This window comes from Plasmodium gallinaceum (genome assembly GCF_900005855.1).
Source record: "Plasmodium gallinaceum strain 8A genome assembly, contig: PGAL8A_v1_87, whole genome shotgun sequence".
Taxonomy (NCBI): Eukaryota; Apicomplexa; class Aconoidasida; order Haemosporida; family Plasmodiidae; genus Plasmodium; species Plasmodium gallinaceum.
This window is the reverse complement of record NW_021628251.1, coordinates 1974725-1994527: the sequence shown is the minus strand read 5'-3', so window position 1 is coordinate 1994527 and position 19803 is coordinate 1974725. Positions and strand designations below refer to the sequence as shown.

Genomic DNA, 19803 nt, shown 5'->3' with positions numbered 1-19803 from the left:
AAAAAAAAAGAAAAAAAAAAAATTTAAAGGAATAAAAAAGTTTAACAAAAACAAATTTCGTATTTAAAAGATGCTTTCTTTTGTTTCCTTTAAATGACTTACAAGATTTAATAAGAAGAACAAATATTAATTTTCTTCAAAATTAATTTATTATAATAAAATATTACTAATAATATTTTTTTAACATTAAATTTTAAACAAAAACAAATAATTTAGGAATTAATAATTTATTACAAAAAAAAATTTTAATTTTTTAATTTGATTAAAGCAAAAAAAAAAAAAAAAAATAAAATAAAATAAAATTAAAAATGAATATAAAAATAAAAAATAAAAAATAAAAACTGAAATAGAATAAAATGAAATATATAAAATAACACAAATCGGTATATAAAAACAATTGTCTTATAATAAATTTCTTATATATGAAAAGTAATAAATTATTATTTTATTTTATTTTTTCATTTCACATCTGTCTTTAAATTGAAATTTCACTATGACATTTTAATTCATTAGCTTTCGTTTCTCAATATAAAAATAATAAAATACATTTTTCATAGTTTTCTACTTTTAAATTAAAAAATTTATATATAACATTTATGTGTTTTAATAAAACTATAAATCCTCCTTTCTTTAAAGTGAGTCATTTAAATGTAATTTATTTTTTTTTTTTTTTTTGTAATTAAAAAAATAAATATTTTTAGTAAAAATCATATGTATTCACAATACATAAAAGAACTTCAAAATAATGTAAATTACATTTTATAAATAAAATTTTCATCGGAGAAATGCAACATTTACGTATTAATATACAAAAAAAAAATTCTTAATATAAAACATTACTAATAACGTATTAATATCTTAACGTTTATATAAAAAAATGGTTAATTTTTTTTAAAAGTTTGAGGTTTAATTTCCAAAAATAAAAAAAAAATACATCAAAAAAGTTAAAATTGAAAATGTCAATTAAAAATCTTAGATAATTAAAATTAGTTAATCTCATTATTCTATTAATAGATATTATTCTTTCATTAAAATATATGCTTTTTTTTTAATTACTCTAAAAATTTTGTACTACCTGTCATGAACTGATAAATTCTTGAATTTATTTTTTATTTATAGTATTTTTTTTTCAAAATAAGTCATTGAATATTTACAAATAAAAATTAATTATTTAATTATTAAAAGAGCTCTTTTAATATAAAATAATATTTTTTTGATGTCATTTCTTTTACACTTGGGTTCTTATTTCATAATTCAATTAAGAGACACATTTTTTTTCATTAAAATTTTCATCATCTCATTATATGATATCCACAAATATACTTTTTTTTTTTTTTTCTATTTTTCTTTATCTTCATGTTTTTCTTCTTTTTCTTTTATATTTTTTTTTTTCAAAATAACTCCCCATTATATTTCTGAATACAGTATTATTCAATTTATTTGAAAAAATGTACTATATTAGACAAGACAAACGTCTTTTTTTTCATTTCTCATTTGAAATGGTATAATTAATTTTTTAAACTTTCTGGTATAATATATTGAAAAAATGTTAATTATTGTTGAAAGCAAACAAAACACAACAACTGAAATAAAAATAAAATAAGAATAAATATAGTCCACTTTTGTTATATGCATATAATCATAATCTCCAACTGCTAACCTATATATATAACAGCAACAAAGAAAAGAAATTAAAAAGTCCAGCATAATACAAAAGAAAACTACGCCTACGTATGCTTTAGCACACACCAAAGATGGGTTCCTTGAAATTAAGCCTGAATATCCAAGAAACATGGAAAGTAAAATAAAAATAATTAAAATACAAAATGCTAAAGTATCAAATATAAACAATACTACTTTAAAAAAAGCTAAAAATAATGATATTATAAAAAATATCATGGCTTTTTTCTTTGAAATTGTATATAAATCCTCATCCTGGATACAATTCGTTTCCATTATTTTTTTTAAGTGAAAAAAAAAGAAATTAATGCTTTTTAATTTCTTCTGGTTCTTATAAATATTTATAAGGAGAAAATTTTATTTAAAAAATGTACTTCCAGAATTGTAAAATAAATTTTAAAAAAAAATCTAAGAAAGCTTCTCAATAATGTCCGAGCTTATCTGCTTTAAATGAAAGAAAAAAATAAATAAAAAAAGCTATATTTTATATTAAAAATGAAAAATAAAATAAGGTTAATATTTATCGATGAATAAAAATAAACAAAATAATTTTTCAAAATTTAATACAAATTAACTATAAAAATCTGAGTACAAAATTATTTTTCCTTGTAAATGTTTTTCTATATATTTTTTTTAATTTTTTTTTTTTTTCAACCATTTGAATAAAAAAAAATAAAAAAAAATTGTGAAAACAATGAAATTACGCATTAAATCCATAAAATATCTATTTAAGTAAATAATTTTTTTTTTTTTTTTTTTTTTTTTTTTTCAATTTAAATATTAGCCATACCACAGTTTTAATTATTTTTTTTTTTTCATAAATTATGAAACATCTCAAACATATTTTGTAGAATTAATCTAATTTATTTATTTGTATTTTTATATTAGACATAAATTATTTTAAAGGAACACAAAAAATTTTATCAATAAATTTTTTAAAATTTGTTCATTTGTATTATGCAAAAATATTTAATTAATAGCTTTTAAATGTATCCGTCAATATTCTTTGATTAGAAGAAAAAATAAGGAAGCAAATTAATTCATTTAAATAAAATAACATTAACTAAAATTTTTGATATTTTCCCAAAAATCATATTTCTATATCATTGAGAAACATTGCTAAATTCTTTTTGGTAAACTTCACTTTTTCTTTTTTTCTAGCTATATATATTTTATTATTCCATTATTAATAAAAAGACTATTTTTTTTTTTTTTTTTTTTTTTTTTTTTCCTTGTCTATATGTTTTAAATTTAAGAACGAAATTTGATGAATATAATATTAAAAAAAATGATTATTAATTAATACTATATATTTTTAAAAAATATATTTTTATTTTACTTCTCACGTAATTTGTCTGCAAATAAAAAAAAGATGTATTTATTTTTCTCTTTTTGCTTTTATAATATTTTAAGATATACAATACATAATTTAAAAATGCATAATTTAAAAAATTTTAAATGGAAAAAGAGAGTATTTTGTATTTTTATTTTGTCTGTATTACACTTTCCTTGTATTTACACCATATATCAATATATATTAAGTAAAAAAAAAAATAAAATGTAAAATTATAGAAATAAAAATGCTTTCTTGGGGTGCATAAGTCCATAAAAAATGAAATATCATATTCAATGAAACTTAAAAAAAATAAAGTTATTCATAAAAATTTTTATGTATACTTAATAAAAAAATAAATGAAGAAAAAATAATTCCCTTTTAAAAAATATTCAGTATAAACAACTCATATTTTATTTGTATATATATATATATATATAAACAAAAAAGAATATTCTTATCACATAAGAATCTGAAGATGCATTATTCGTGATATTAATGTAAAAATATTAATATATAAAAGAAAAGAATATTAAAATAATACATAAAATTGATAGAAAAATATTCATCTTCATTTATTTATCTTTTTCATATATTTGTGTTAATTTAAAGAAAATATTTTAACGAATATTTTTGGAAAAGCCATATTTTTTTATGTTATTTAAAGGTTTCAAAGATTAAAAATTAAAACCAATTGAAATATAATTCTAGAACACTTAAATTCTTACAAATATTATTTATCATTTTAAAAGCAACTATTCAATAAAAAATTAATATAAAATAATATTAATTTAAAAATGTACATAAGAATATTATTTATCTACTCTTCAATTCTTTTAATTTCGATTTTTCAAATAAACGGTCATCTTAAAGACAAAAATGTATATATCTTATATTTACAAAAAAAAATTGAATTTTTAAAAAAATATTATGATAGTTATTATTTAGACAGTGAAGAATTAAATCTTACGCAAGTTTTCCGTTTTAAGAACCACATATATTTAGACTATACTGGTTTTAAAATAATAAATTTACTTTAAATTATTTAAATTATGAATATAATTATTTTCAAAATTTTTTTTTATTCATATATAAGGAAGTGGTTTATATCAAGAAAAACAATTGAATGATTTTTATGAAGACATTAAAGTAAATAGATATGGAAACTCACATAGTAATAGCCCTTCTGCCATGTTAACAGGTCTACAATAATCTTTAAAAACATAAAATTATATATACATATATCTATATAAAAAATATTAATGTTTTAAAAGTAGATGAAATACTTTTTTTTATGGAACAAATAATTTTCCCTATCTTATATATTATATAATTTATATATATTTATTATTTAATTATTGCTCCTATTTTTTAGATGAAAAACTAGTAACCTCAAGGAACGCTGTATTAAAATTTTTTAATACAAATAGTAATGAATACTCTGTAATTTTTACTAGTGGTATAACTTTCAGTGTTTATTTTTGATACACGTTTATATAATATACTTATTTATATATATAAATGTTGTAAGTGAATTTATATATATATATGTATGAAATAAAAGTTGATTTATATATATGGTTTAAGTGTATTATCTTAAAATTTTTCAAGTTAAGAAATTAATTCCACTTAATATACTTATAAAAATATAATAAATTTAATATATATAAACTATCAGGTGCGACAGGGGCATTAAAAATGATTGGAGAATATTTTTCTTGGGAAAAAGAAAGTTTATATTATTATTTAAGAATCAATCATAATTCTGTTTTAGGTATTCGAGAATATATAGCTGAGATAGGAGGATATTTTAAAGCATTAAATGAAAATGAAATTTCCAAAATATTATATGATAGAAAAAAATCACAAAAAAAAAATGACGTAAATAATCCAATAAATTGTTTATTTGCATTTCCAGCAAAAGATAATTTTGCTGGTGTTTTATACCCACTTGAATGGATAGAAGATATAAAAAAATATGGTTTGAGTGATAAATGTCATTGGTACGTGCTAGCTGATGTAGCAGCATATGTGCCATCTCATAAATTTGATCTGTCAAAATATATCTATTTAGATTTTGCAGTTGTCTCTTTTTATAAAATGTTTGGTTATCCTACAGGTATTGGGGCTTTAATTGTTAAAAATAGTAGTTCAAGAGTTTTTAAAAAAATTTACTTTGGTGGAGGTAGCGTTGTAACAGCTGTATGTGATTCACGAATATGCAAAAGGCAAGATAAAAATAGTTTTTCACATTATGAAGATGGAACACTCCCATTTTTAGGTATTAACGCATTATTATTTGGGTTTGATATACTATCAAAAATATCATATGATATTATTACCAATCATATTAAAGCCTTATCAGAATTTACATTTTATGAACTGATAAATATTAGACACTCGAATTTTACAAAAGTTGCTAAAGTTTATCATGCTTATGATTCTCCATTAGATGGTATTATTGCGTTTAATTTATTTGATATTAACAATAAATATATACCTTTTTCTCTAGTTGAATCTATTGCTGCATTTAATAATATCCATTTGCGTGGTGGGTGCTTTTGCAACTCCGGTGCATGTCAAGATTATTTAAATTTGAATAATGAAGAAATAATCGAATCATACAAAGATAAAAACAGTTGTACTGAAAACGGTTCCAGTGATAATAAACCTTTCGGTGCAATCAGAATTTCATTTGGATATTTGTCTACATTTAAAGATTCTTTTGTATTTATTCAGTTTATAAAAGATAATTTTGTAAAATAAAACAAAAATATTCTATAATTTTTATGTACTATATGCATCCATTTTCTAGTAATAAGAAATTAACAATTTTGCATTTTATTGTATATTCTAGTTAAAAAAAAGAAAATTCTAACCTTTTTCTAAGAAAAATATAGGCTAAATATTATAATTTTATAAATTGTATTCTTCATATATTAAATACGTTAGTTCAATTAAAATTTTTTTTTACAAAATCCTACTTTAAAAAAAAAATTATTTTATTCCCATTCATTTCCTATTAATATAAAGAAATTAAAAATAAGATTATTTATTATTATTTATTATTATTTATTTTTCTTTTAACAATTGTTTTATCTCTTTTTCTTATCAATATTTATCAGTACAATTACTTTTTTCATATTTTTCGATTATAAAATTAATTTGTGATACATGTTCACAAAAATATACAATAATAAAAAAAAAAAATAAATAATAATACAATATAAAATAATGAATTTTTTTAAAATATATATCTATATAAATTTTATTTTTAATTGTCTTCTATTAAATCTTAAATATTTAAATAAGCTTATAAGGGAAAATTAAAAATTTCGGTTGTTACGATAATTTGTTTCGTCAATTCAAGCATAATAAATGGGCAAGTATACTATTTTACGACTTAATTTAATAAATTATAGAAAACTATAAAAAAAAATTATTTTTCACTTTTTTTTTTTTTTTTTTGTTTTTTATTTAAATGCTTTAGGTATTATTATTTTTAAATATGTTATTTAAAAAAAAAGATTTTTTTTTTTTTTTTGATAGTGCTTTTATATACTCTTTACCTGCTAAATAACCATCTGCTTCTTTTCTTTTTATCGTTATTTTTTTTTCTTCAATTTTTTCAGCACTTTCTGAATTTAAATTTTTCTCTCTCTCATTTTTATTATTTATATTTAAAAGCAGAAACTCTTTTTTTTTTACCTTTTTTGTATCCACTGAGTTTTTGTTGTTATTTTGTTTAACTTCTTTAGATGGAAATGTTTCTATAATGGGTGTATTATTTTTGTTATTTAATTTGTTCATTGACAATTCTTCCATTTTTTCATTGTATGTATTGTAACTATATACATCTTTGAAGTTTTTTATTCTACTTTCATGATTTACTTCATTTTCAGAAAAACCTAAATTATTTAAACTTTGCTTTTCTAATAAATTATTATCCATTCTACATGTGAAATACTGTTTAGAATACTCTCTACAACTAACGTGATCATTATAATTTTCTTTTAAACATTTTAAATATTTATTTTTAATTGATGTGCATTCATTATTGTGATCTAATAAAAAACTTCCTCTATCTGGCTTTTTAACTAAACTTCTTTTCTTGTCCATTATAAATTTCTAAGAAATTTTATATCATTTTTGTTATTTATATCATATATATTCAAATTATTTAGTTTCTAAAAATTTTAAATGCTTAAATAAAATATCATTTTCTATATTAACTATGTTTTTCTTAGTGCTTTAAATTCATATCTACTTAAAAAGTATGTATTTTACGAATATGAAAAATTTGAAAAAAATTTTCATAAAATTATTTTCATATATTTTAATTAATATAAAATTATTATTAAAATATAATACTTTTTATAAAATCATTTGTACTTTTTAATAACGTTAGTAAAATTCAAACATAATTTTGTATATTTTTTTTTTTCAATTATTTTAAAAATACTTATTTTTTTTTAATATTGCATTAAACAAATGAAAACAGTATCAAAAATATTTAAATTTAAAAAACAAAAAAAAATTCTATATTATCAAATTTATTTAAAAAAAAAATATTTTTAATTTTTAATAAATTTCCAAATAATTTTAACTAGGTCTTGTGCAAAATTTCAAAAATATAAACTAAAACTTTTTTATTAGTTCAATAAAAAATTCTTTTAAAAATTTATCAATTTCATTTTTCTTAATATGTAAAATGTTTTTAAAAATGTATATAATAATTATTTAAAATAAGCATATGCTTAGAAAAAAAGAAAAGAAATCAAATATATATATGAAGTGAAAATATAACAAGCGTAAACAGTTACAACAAATTTAAAAAATTTTTCTTTTATAAATTTATGAAATAAAAAGAAAATTTTACTCATATATATATATATAAAATAACAAAACATTATTCATGTAAAAAAAAAAAAAAAAAAAAAGAAAGGATAAAAATAAAAAATGAAAAAAATTATGTTGATTTTTATTGTTTTTTCTATATTTACATCTTTCTTTTTGTTTTTTTATCCTTTTTTTTTTTTTTCTTTTTTTATAATACGGAGTATTTTTAATTTTTTAATAATTATTTAAATCCAAAAATGTTATAATAAAAAAAAATTAGAAAAATAAAAATGGAATTTTTAAATTTAAATTTTTTTTAAAAATATTTATGAAAGTAACTTATATTTTTATATTATTAATAAACTAATCACATGTCTTTAAATTATTTTCCAATATTTTAAAAATTGCTATCCTTTTCCTTTTTTTTTTTTTTATTTAATTACTATCTTTTTTTCATTTTCTTTATTTACTAAGAATTTCCTTTTTTATTAGTTCTTCGTAAGAACATTTTTCATTTTTACAGGAATCTTCTAACAATTTAAGGAATTCAGATTTTATGCCTCCAAAGTTACTTTTAAATGCGTTATTCTTTTTTAGGATAAAGTATTTATATAATGCTTCATGATGTTTAGTTCCACTTAAAACACCATGTTCTATACAATATTTAATTGCAATAACTGAATTTGGATTTTCTTCAAATAAACTTTCATAGAATGCTCTTGTTCCATCACCATTTGGAGGTGTTATAATTTTTTGTCCTTCTTTAAAATATTTTCTGGCATCAGCACAAATATTGTCTTTATCTTCTTCTTCTTCATCCTCATCTATCATTTCTTTTACCGTCGTTTTGCTTGAGCTATTGCCTTTTTTTATTTTTTTTTTTTTATTATTTTTCTCATTTTTTACTTTGTTATTCTGATTTAACCCTTTATTAACTTTAGAAATATTATTACAATTTTTTTTTACATGTTTTGTAGAATTACTATTTTCTATTTTTTTATTTGAGTTTTTTAAATATTCATCTTTTTTCTACAAAAAACGATAACAAAAAAATTATATAATTAAATATGTCTTAAAATTTTAAAAAAAAAAAAATTATATCTTTATAATAATTTTCTTTTTTTTTATAGGAACAATTAAAACATAAATATATTTAATGCAATATTAAAATTCTTCCTATAATTTTCTTAAATAAAGAAAGTATAAGATGAATACATATATATATATATATTCCTAAAATAAAGATTTATACTTGTATATACATATATATGCTTAATAAAAATTAGAATTGAGATAGCTATATGTATACATATGAATAAAAAAAATCTACACATTTTTTTATGTTAATTACAGTGCTGGATAAATCAGACGATGAAAGCATTTTTTTTTTCTATTTCAACGAAGTTAAATCTTTTTAGTGTTTTTTGTTTTATTTTTTTTAATGTAGTTATATTTGTAACATTTAATCTTTTTTTTTTTTTTTTTCTTTATAGAATGTTGCTTATGTATTAAAGTATCCAACAATTCTATAATTGTTTTTAAACTGTTTTTTTCATGGTTAAACTTTTAAAATAAGTCATAAATAAAATTTCTTTTTTTAGAAATATTTTTTATAAATTTTATGTTATACATTTAGAAAAATAAAGCGTGACAAGTACAATGTCGATAAAAATGTTAACATACAAAAAAAAAAAAAAAAAAAGAAATATTTATATATATATATATAATTTAAATTGAAAATATAAAACAAAATTTACAATAAGAAATTTTTTAATAAAAATGTAAATTGACAAAAAAATATACATTTATGCACATGTACAATTAAAATGTAAAAGTCTGATAAAAAAAAAAAAAATTTAATTTCTGGATTTAAAAAAAAAAAAAAAATTATAAAATAAATTATGATCAAAAACTAATTTATAATTAAATAAAAATATTAAAAAAAAAATTTTAAACAATAAAAAAATACTTTTATAAGATTATATTATAAATAATTAAAAATTATATACTTAGCGAATTATTGAAAATTTTATAAAATATAAATATTATATTAATATTTTTTTACAAAAAAAAAAAAAATAGTACAAAAATTTTTTGTGAATATAAGTTATAAAAATAAAAAAAATTATTCATATTTAAGTATATTTCTAATAACCAATAAAATAAAAGATAAAGCTTAAAATTGTTAAATGTGTTTATTTATGTCTTTTATTATTTCATAATTTTGCTTTCTTTTATATTTTTCTGTTTTTCTACCCAAAACTATAATTTTTTTTTTTTGTAATTTACTATAAAAAAAAAATTAAATAAAAATGAGAAAAAAAATGAGTAAATGATATACAAATTTTAACAAAATGTAAAAAACATATATAATAAATATATAAATATTAATTTGATCATTAATTCTTTATTTATAAAAGAATATACACATTAAAAATAATGTGTTTTCACATTTGAAAAATTATAAATATATACATAAATGGTAAGAATATTTTTAAAAATATCTTTTATATAGTAATGAAATTATTGAATATAAACATTAATATACACATGGAAATAATTTGTATTTTTTAAAAGTTGTTGATAAAAAAAATAAAAAATCAACAGCATTAAATTAATATAAAAATATATATATAACAGTATGTAAATATTTAAATAAGAAAGTATATAATTATACAATATATTTATATATATAAATTTATTACTATTTTATCCAAGGTATTTTTCTTTTTTTTCTTAATATATTCTTTTTTTCCTTGACAATTGGAGGTAATTCTATTATAGTGTTTATTTCTACTCCTTTTCTCTTATACTCATAATTAGAACTATTAAATAAATTTATGATTTTATTCACATGTGAACTTGAGATATCTACAATATAGCCTTCATCACATTTCGCTATGTCACCAATAATCTAAAAATATGATAAACATAAAAAAAAAAAAAAATAATCTTAAAAAATTTTTTTTTTTTAATTAAAGTATTCTTACATTTGATATATTTTTATCTCCCGTTGTAACTTTTATTAAATTCATAATATCATCCTTATTTTTTATAACCTATTTAAAAATATATAATATAAAAATTATTTTAATTATTATATATTATGCATATTTAAAAGAAATATATATTAGCAAATTTTTATTTTATAATTTTATAGAATTTGCAGTTTTACTTCAAAAAATGGATCCTTCACGAAAACAGCAACGTAATTTTTCTTTCCTGATAATATAGAAAATTCGCTATTTTTTTTATCTAATTTTAATAAAATAGTTAGAATTTGAGCAATAATTTTTGTATTATGTTTTTTAAATAATTCTTTTGATTTTTCATTAAAAAATTCATATTTTTCCGGTGACACTTTCATTATTGTTTCTAAAAAAAAGGAATAGAAAAAATGAAGTTTAAATAATATATGGCTTCTAATGCTCTTCAACTTATTAAAACTTATTTATTTTTTTTTTTTTAACTTTCATTATTAATACTTATTAATATCATTATTTTTGTATATATTAACTATTTTATTTTTTTTTTTCATCTATTTCTAAATTTATTTTTTTTAATTTTAAACCTGTTAATTTGTCTACTGAAAATTTATATACTTCATCTACATGTGGACATAATATAACCTGAAATTTATTTTTTGTATACTTTATAATTTTCTCTAAATTTTTATATTCATATTTATGATAAATAGTTAAGCAAGTTCCTCTTTCTTTAGCTCTTCCTGTTCTTCCTGATCTGTGCAGAATTTAACAATATATATTTAAAAATGAAAAAAAAATATAAATTTTATAATTTTTATAAAACTTAAAAAAAATATATATACCTGTGAATATAATCATTAGGAGATGTAGGAGGTGAATAATTTAGAATAAAAGTAACATTTTCAATATCCAGTCCTCTACTTACTATATCTGTAGTGATGAGGATGTTCTTTTTTCCCAGTTTAAATAAATTTATATTTTCATCTTTCTGTACCGTTAATAATTCTGAATGCAACATTACTGAATGAGGCTTAAGAAAGGAATTTTCATATAGCTTTTCCACCTTTATAAAATAAAAAAAAAAATAAAAAGTTTAAAATTTAATCATTAAAAAAAATATATGTACAAGTATATAAATTTATTATATAAAAATAGCATATATCTTAAAAATTATGCAGAAGGTAAAATGAAATATTCTTTGTAATATTATTTAATATCCAATATTATTATATTTAACAAGACGTAATATATTTTACAATGTCAATATTTGTTTTGTTTTATTTTATTATTTTTTTTTTTTATTACTTCATCTTTTGAATTTGCAAAAATTATACACTTATTGATTTTATTTTCATTATCAAAATGTTTACAATTATTATTACTCATGTGATCAATAATTAAATCACTACTATTAAAGTTTTGTTCTTTGTTAATATTTAATTCACAGTCTTCTTTTGAAGCATTTTGAACCTTTGTATTTAATAAATTTTTATTCTTCAAAAAAAAAAACTCATTTAAAAAATATGACACATATTTGTATTTAGAAGGAGTATTTATTTTACATATAAAATGAGAAATATTTAAATTGCAGAGGCTAAAATTTTTATTTTCTTTACTTAGTATTTGAATTAAATTATCTGAATTTTTAAAAGCTTTTGATTTTTCCTCATCTATTTTATTTTGAATTTTTTCTTTAATACCACTAACGAAATCAAAAAATATAAAACCATTCAAGTATTCGCTGACTTTTTTTTTTATTAAATCATTTATGTTTGCTGTAAATAAATAAATATTGTATTCCATATAATTAAAATTTCCATAATCATAATTATTTTTGTTTTTTATTTTAGTATCTAAATCACTCACTAAATTTTGTTTAAATAAAAAATTAAAGATAAATGTCCTATTTTCAATTATGTAATCAAACTCATCAATAACAATTGTATTTATACAATTTAAAATATTATTCATAACATTTTTTTCATTTTTTTTTTTGTTTTTGTAATTTTTTATATAAAATTCCAGTTTATTAGGAGTAGATAAATAAAAATGTATTCCGTAATTCTCTTTATATAAATCCTCATCATTTTTATTCATTGAAAATTCTTTATCAAGTATGTCATACTTACCTTTTTTAATTTTACTATGAGCATCATTTTCATCAAATAAAATGCATACATTTAAATTAGGATATATTGATAAAATATAAATATATAATTGCTTGCATAAATAAATATTTTGTGTTAATATTAAAATCTTTTTATTACAATCAAATTTTTCATTTATTAAGTTTTGTATTAATGGTAGTAAGTAACTTAACGTTTTACCAGTTCCCGTTTTATTAAAAACTAATAGATGTTTTGAATTTTTTAAAATTTCATTATAAATTATATATTGATACATATATAGTTTATCTATTTTTAAAATAAATTTTAAATTATTAACGATTTCATCATCAATACTTAATAAATTTATATCTATTTTTTCATGCCTATTTAATATTTTGTTATTTATGCTATATATGTTATCATCTATATAATTAATGCCTCCAGATTCATTCTCATAATTTTCATCTTTCTTATATTCATTATTAAAATGATTTTTATTATTTATTTCATCATCGTTATAAATATCTTTATCATTCCTATTATTTTCTAATATATCATCTTGTGATAATTTATTATAATATTTATCATTATAAATATTTTTAAAAGTTTCTTTTATATTTATATTTTTTTTTTTATATATGTTATTATTAACTTTGTTTCCATAATTAATACGACTGAAAACATTACTATAATTTCTATAATCATTGAAGTGAAAATTAGTAAATTTTAAAGTAGTATAATCATATCTTTCTAAATATTTCTTTAAAATATTTGCATTTTTAAGATTATTTGTGAATATTAAATTTCCACTAAAATTGTACAAATTTAAATTATTAATATTTTTGATAATATGTAATAAAACCATCTTCTAATATGTTCATCTTCATACCCTCAAATTATTATGATCCATATACATTTAATTATTAATTTTTTTTTTTTTTTTTTTTCTATATTTTCTTATCAACTATTTTTTAACACTTAAGTGTTTAAAAATAACATCTTTTTAATTTTATTTTATTTTTTTTTTACTCTGAAATAATAAAAAGTATATATATCTCGAATATTTCTTAAAACTAATTGTACATAGTTAAATTTTTTTCCTTTATTTAAATTTAAATAAGAAAAAATATATTTGTTGTAAATTGCAATTCAACATAAAAATAAAAATTTACCATCCTAAAAAGAATAAATAAGATTAATACGATTTCATATATATACATATGTATATTTTTTTTCTTTTTTTTTTTTAATATTAATGTAGCGTAAAAATTTATAAAAATCAGAAAAAGTTTAAGAAAAAATTTTATATAGTATCCGTTTTTACAAAAAAAAAAATATTTCGTTTATTAAATTTTACATATTTTCAAAAAATATACCTATATTTTATTGAATTTCACCAAAAATTATATATATATATTTTTTTTTTATTCTATTCACTTGTAATGTAAATTTATGTTTTATATTTATTTCTTAATGATTGCTATTAGTATATCATATTTAAAAATATTCTTGATTTTTTTTGTTAATATTTTCTTTTTTTTTTAATTATCTTATATTTTTTATATTTTTTTTAAGATTTTTTGTTAATCTTTTTACCAATTTAAAAAGAAAAATATAAAATAAAATGTGCGTACGAATACATTATACTATTGATTTAAACGTTTTAAAAAGAAAATACAACTGTAGTAAAGTAGTTAATAATGAAAAGTTAAAGAAAGGAATGATCAATAAGTAAGAAATAAAAATTATTTAATTGTGTTCTAAGTTATTTAATCAAGTTACGATCCTAATTAAATATAATGAACTTTAAAATAAACGATATTTATTTCATTATACTTTTTAGGAAAAACTATATACCTACAATATTTGAAAACAATGAAAATTCTTTAGAAAAAATTTATGATTCACAAAAAAAAAATAGGATAATTCACATTTGTATATGGGGAATAAATCCATTTAATTATGGAAAATTTGAAAAAGATATTGCATTAATTAATGCTAGACTAGAAACTTTACATCTAAAAAAATCCTTTAAGTTATATAAGATTTTAATAAAAAAAAAAATTTAAATGTTTATTTTTATTTATATTCATTTTTATGCATATTTTTCTATTAAAAATTTTTAATTTCTTTTATATTATACTTTTTTTTTATTTTTATTAATTCTATAATTATTTCCCTTGTATAATAGAAATATACATAATTTAATTTTTTTCTTCATTTTTTTATATAGCAATTATATATTTACCCTATTAAATGATTTATAAAGTTTTCATTCATTAATATACTTATTAAGATGAAATTTAAATTAACTGTATTTTTACTTTCTTTCTTTAGAATTTTAATAAATAAAAATAGATGTGCAATCATAATTAATGGATATTTCGAATGGAAAAATGATGAGAATTCTTCAAAAAAAATTCCTTATTATATATTCAATGGTAAAAGTAACCAAAAAGATAATGAACAGAATTCCTTAAAAAAAATAGATAATGAAGAAATAGATAGTAAGAATAATGAAGAAATTAATCAACCCCAAAATGTTAAAAATGAAGTTGAAGATGATGAAATTTATAGTAATGAAGAAAAAAGTCAACCAATAGAGCAAAACTCTCATAAAAGAAAAAAAATAACAAAAGAAGTTTCAACTAAAAAAATTAAAATAGAATCATCAAATGAAGGTATATTAAAAAGAATTAATAAATAAAATATATTATAAAATGAATTAATATATACTGAAAATTTTTTATTAATTTTTAAATAATTAAAATGGAAAAAAAAAAAAAAAAATGCAACTCCTTTAAATTAAAAAGTAAGAAAATTCCTTTTTTTATATGGAACAATATTAATCACATTTTTATATTTACATATGCTGTCTTTCATTCGTTTATATCTTTATACTTGGAAAATAATAATTTTTATTTATTTTATTAGTTTATTATTATTTTATTTTATTTTATTTTTTTTTTTTTTTTTTTTTGTAGAATTAAAAAAAAAAAAATGTTCTATTATATATTTCTTTATTTTTCATTTAACAGAGTGCGAAGAAAATGAATCATATATAATACTTGCTGGTTAGATAATAATAATAAAACAAAAAAAAAAAAAAAAAGAAAAAACAAATTAATTTTAAAATATATAGTTACATATTTATTAAAAAATTATACCTAATTTTTTTTAAGGTTTATATACTGTTCCTGATGATGATAAAAAGGAATACAGAAATACAGTAATTACAACATCAAGTGAAAATACAAACCTAAAAGATATTCATGAAAGGTTATTTATAAATTTTATATCTCTTAAAAGGGATATATATGCATGTGTCTACCTAATAAAAATTTATAACCATATTTAATTTATTGTTTCAATTTAAATTGAAAATTTTTTTAAATTATATATGTAATTTTATTTTTTAACTTTGTAATCAGATGCCCCCTTTTATTAAGTGAAAATTCTTTATCTTTATGGTTAAATGTGGATAACAGTTACTCAGATATAATAGACAAAATTAAAGAAGAACATATAAATGCTTGTAAGATGTTAATTATATTACTAAAAAAAAAAAAAAAAAAAAAATGTAATGTTTATGCAATTTCTTAATATAATTTTTTTTAGGTAATAATTTAAAATATATGAAAGTTCAAGACTGGAATGTTTATTCAAACTACTCAAAACAAGAAAAAAAAGAATCTATTTTAAAATATATGAAATAATATCATAATGTATATATAATTAGCTTCACATGCATGTGTAGTTATTTTTTTATTACATTCATAATAAAAATTTATATAAATCGTAAATTATTTTTTTTTTTTTTTTTTTTTTTTTACGAGTAGAATGAAACTACACATTTAAGTATGGTGTATTTAGATATATTTTAATTCCTTATTGCTTGTGTAATTTTTCTTTTTTTTTTTTTTTTTTTTTTTTACAAAATAATGAGCAAAAAAAAATTTAAAAAAAAGAGTTTATGTATGTATAAATATATCATTTATTGAAAATAGTTCTTCTGCATATTTCAAATGTTCATTTTATAATAAATAAAAAAAAGTTAATAAATTAAAAATGTATTTTTTTTTTTTTTTTTTTATAATTATTTATTTAGAATATTTCTTTTTCATATAAATATTTTAGAATCTTTAAAAAAATTATTTTAAATTGTTTATTATATTTATGAAAACCTTAATTCTTAATTATTTATTTTTTAATAGCTGATCCTGTTCCTGTTGTACCTAATCCCATAACTGATTTAAATGTATCGTATATCCACCATTGTAAACCTGTTAATGTTCCTATCATTAAAACTCTTGTACAAATTCCTTTTGTAAATAAATTAAACATTCCAACTTCTTTTATTATAGTTGATAAACTTTTACTTTTATTTTCTATCTTTCCCAATTGCGATATCATATTATCTGCTGGATGTGAAACCAAAGCACATATAATACCTGATAAATAACCAGAAGCAAAAGTTATACCTAGCTGTGTTGACTTAGAATAAGAGTCTTTCGGTTGTGTAAATACATTGTCATACATTAATTGAACGATTTTTTCAAAAAAATAAAATTTAGCCATTGTATATGGAATTTGACGACACCACAAAGGTGTTACACTACCAAATGGAAACTTTGTTTCATTTTTATTTTTTATCATAAAACTAATTGATGGTAATAATTTAGTGGGAAATGTATTTACTTTACTTGTTTGCATTTTAACTTTGATCATTTCAAAGGGACATAAAAATATATCTGCCACAAACTCTGCTGATGCTGATGCAAGAAGCCAAGTTACTCCTTTATATTTATATGCATTTTCTTCTCCTAGATAATTTGAATATACATCTTTAAAAACTTCATAAAAACCAAATTTACACAATCCTTGTAATGAATATCCAATAAATGTTGGGGACCAACCTAGTGATAAACTTCTTACCTTTTCTTCACTTACTATTTTTTTTACACTTTGAAACAAATTCCTATATACTGATGGATAACTTTGTATTCTACATTTTGTTACGTCTAATGGGGTAATTAATGTATGCGTTAAACCACATGACAATACACCACCAAACATACATTTACTATAATAAGATAAATTGTGTTTATGTGGATGCTTTATCCTAGTTATAGGGCTACTAATTCTTGAATCCCATATATCTTTTTGCATTATTTTTGTTAATATTAAAAATATTCAGATATTTAACAAATAATACAAAATAATTTAGAAATACTAGAAACTTAAAATTCTATAAAGTAACCTATTTTTTCTAATATCTGTAAAAAATTAAAATTTTTCTTAATATTATTTTTTTTTTTTTTTAATAATGAAAAAAAAAAAAAAAAAATTATTAATAAATGGTTTTCAAACTCTATATATTTATATTATATATATATATATAAATTAAATTAATATATAAATATGTATATTTATATTTTTTTTTATATCATTAAACTTTATATGCTTTTCAGGAAATATTTTTTATTATGTTCATATATTACATAATTATAAATTTAGTTTATTTTTTCTTTTTTTATTAGTTAAGATCTTTGAGCTTCTTAATTTTTTATTTTTCCTATTTAATTAAATGATACGAATTTTTTTTTAATAATCATCCTTTTTTCTTTTTAATTTGTATATTTTAGATAAAATTATTAAAAATATTTCAATATAACTTTTTAATTTGTTTTAATTTATTCTATTTCTTTTTTTTTTTTTTTTTTTCATATTTTATTTTATTTTTTTTTTTTAATATTTATTTTAGCTTATTTCATTTACTTATTTTTTTTCAATTACAAAATTATGAACTAAATTTTACAAATTATAAATTTTTTTTTTTTTTGAAATATGATTTTATGTGTAGAGTCAATTTATTTTAATATTATTATTTTTTTTTTCTTTTTTTCAATTTATCTTGAATAATTAATATTATTTTTTCTTTTCACACATATTTATATACGTATAATCCATTTTTTTAATTATTATTCTACATAAATTAGTAGGTTGAAAAAAATAAATTATGAAGGAACATTTTTTCTTCTATTTATAAACCTTATGAAAGTCCATTTACGTTTATATATTTTTTTTTAATTATCTTCTTATAATTTTATTTATAATATTCTTCATTAACTCTTTTATTACTTACATGTTTTCTTTTTTAATATAATTACTTAATCTATATTTTTTTTTTATAGAATCTATATTTTTTATTATTTTCCTCATTATTATTTATTACTTTTTTATATCACTATTTTTTTAAATCCTTAATTTTTAATTGTCTTAAGTTTTAATTACATTTTGTATTTTCTAAATTTTTGATTTCTATATCCTCATAAAATTCTTATTTTTTTTAATCTAATTATATTATCTAATAATATTATTAATTTATTATTTTTATATATTTCTTAAACATATAACATTTTATGAAAAGGTATTTTTTAATTTTTTATTTGTTATCCAGGTGATTTTTAGCTTTTTCATTATTTTATAACTTTTATTTTGTTTATTTGAAACATATTTCATTTTAAATTATTAAGTTTTCTAGGAGTTACTTTTTAAATTATTTATTTATGATTATATATCTTATTTTAAATATTTTATTTAATTTTTTTAACATTTGTTACAATTTCTTCTTATGCATTATTTAAGTAATTTTTAATTATGTTTTAATGAAATTATACTAATTTTTTCAAATGTAAGTTTTAAAAATATGTTCAAGTAACCTAAGAAGATACATTTTTTTTATGTAAACTCTAAAATTTGCTACTTTAAAAATTGTCATAAGATAAATATTAAAATGTTTAATTATTGTTATAAGGTTAAATAAGAAAAAATATAATCATAGAATAATTATAAA

At 17.3% G+C, this 19803-nt stretch overlaps 7 protein-coding genes across 7 annotated transcripts; 2 read left to right on the top strand and 5 right to left on the bottom strand.

Annotated features, from left to right (window-relative positions):
* Positions 1-1458: 1458 nt before the first annotated feature.
* PGAL8A_00320100 (conserved Plasmodium membrane protein, unknown function) lies at positions 1459-1956 on the bottom strand (the record flags this gene model as incomplete). Its single annotated transcript, XM_028672223.1, has 1 exon — positions 1459-1956. The coding sequence occupies one exon, from the start codon at positions 1954-1956 to the stop codon at positions 1459-1461; it is 498 nt and encodes a 165-aa protein (XP_028528796.1).
* A 2248-nt stretch (positions 1957-4204) lies between these two features.
* On the top strand, positions 4205-5779 carry PGAL8A_00320000 (aminotransferase, putative; the record flags this gene model as incomplete). Its single annotated transcript, XM_028672221.1, has 3 exons — positions 4205-4214; positions 4389-4472; positions 4692-5779. 3 exons carry the CDS (start codon positions 4205-4207, stop codon positions 5777-5779), a joined length of 1182 nt encoding a protein of 393 aa, XP_028528795.1.
* Positions 5780-6499: 720 nt separating this feature from the next.
* On the bottom strand, positions 6500-7132 carry PGAL8A_00319900 (cytochrome c oxidase assembly protein, putative; the record flags this gene model as incomplete). Its single annotated transcript, XM_028672220.1, has 1 exon — positions 6500-7132. One exon carries the CDS (start codon positions 7130-7132, stop codon positions 6500-6502), a length of 633 nt encoding a protein of 210 aa, XP_028528794.1.
* A 1182-nt stretch (positions 7133-8314) lies between these two features.
* Positions 8315-9233, bottom strand: PGAL8A_00319800 (conserved protein, unknown function; the record flags this gene model as incomplete). Its single annotated transcript, XM_028672219.1, has 2 exons — positions 8315-8881; positions 9204-9233. 2 exons carry the CDS (start codon positions 9231-9233, stop codon positions 8315-8317), a joined length of 597 nt encoding a protein of 198 aa, XP_028528793.1.
* Positions 9234-10037: 804 nt separating this feature from the next.
* PGAL8A_00319700 (ATP-dependent RNA helicase, putative) lies at positions 10038-13812 on the bottom strand (the record flags this gene model as incomplete). The annotated part of the gene is made up of 7 exons (XM_028672218.1): positions 10038-10140; positions 10558-10766; positions 10843-10911; positions 11028-11227; positions 11424-11593; positions 11682-11902; positions 12145-13812. The coding sequence occupies 7 exons, from the start codon at positions 13810-13812 to the stop codon at positions 10038-10040; spliced, it is 2640 nt and encodes an 879-aa protein (XP_028528792.1).
* A 759-nt stretch (positions 13813-14571) lies between these two features.
* On the top strand, positions 14572-16663 carry PGAL8A_00319600 (conserved protein, unknown function; the record flags this gene model as incomplete). The annotated part of the gene is made up of 7 exons (XM_028672217.1): positions 14572-14678; positions 14791-14982; positions 15285-15628; positions 15986-16021; positions 16130-16226; positions 16379-16482; positions 16566-16663. The coding sequence occupies 7 exons, from the start codon at positions 14572-14574 to the stop codon at positions 16661-16663; spliced, it is 978 nt and encodes a 325-aa protein (XP_028528791.1).
* Positions 16664-17147: 484 nt separating this feature from the next.
* PGAL8A_00319500 (mitochondrial phosphate carrier protein, putative) lies at positions 17148-18116 on the bottom strand (the record flags this gene model as incomplete). Its single annotated transcript, XM_028672216.1, has 1 exon — positions 17148-18116. The coding sequence occupies one exon, from the start codon at positions 18114-18116 to the stop codon at positions 17148-17150; it is 969 nt and encodes a 322-aa protein (XP_028528790.1).
* Between the last annotated feature and the right edge of the window lie 1687 nt (positions 18117-19803).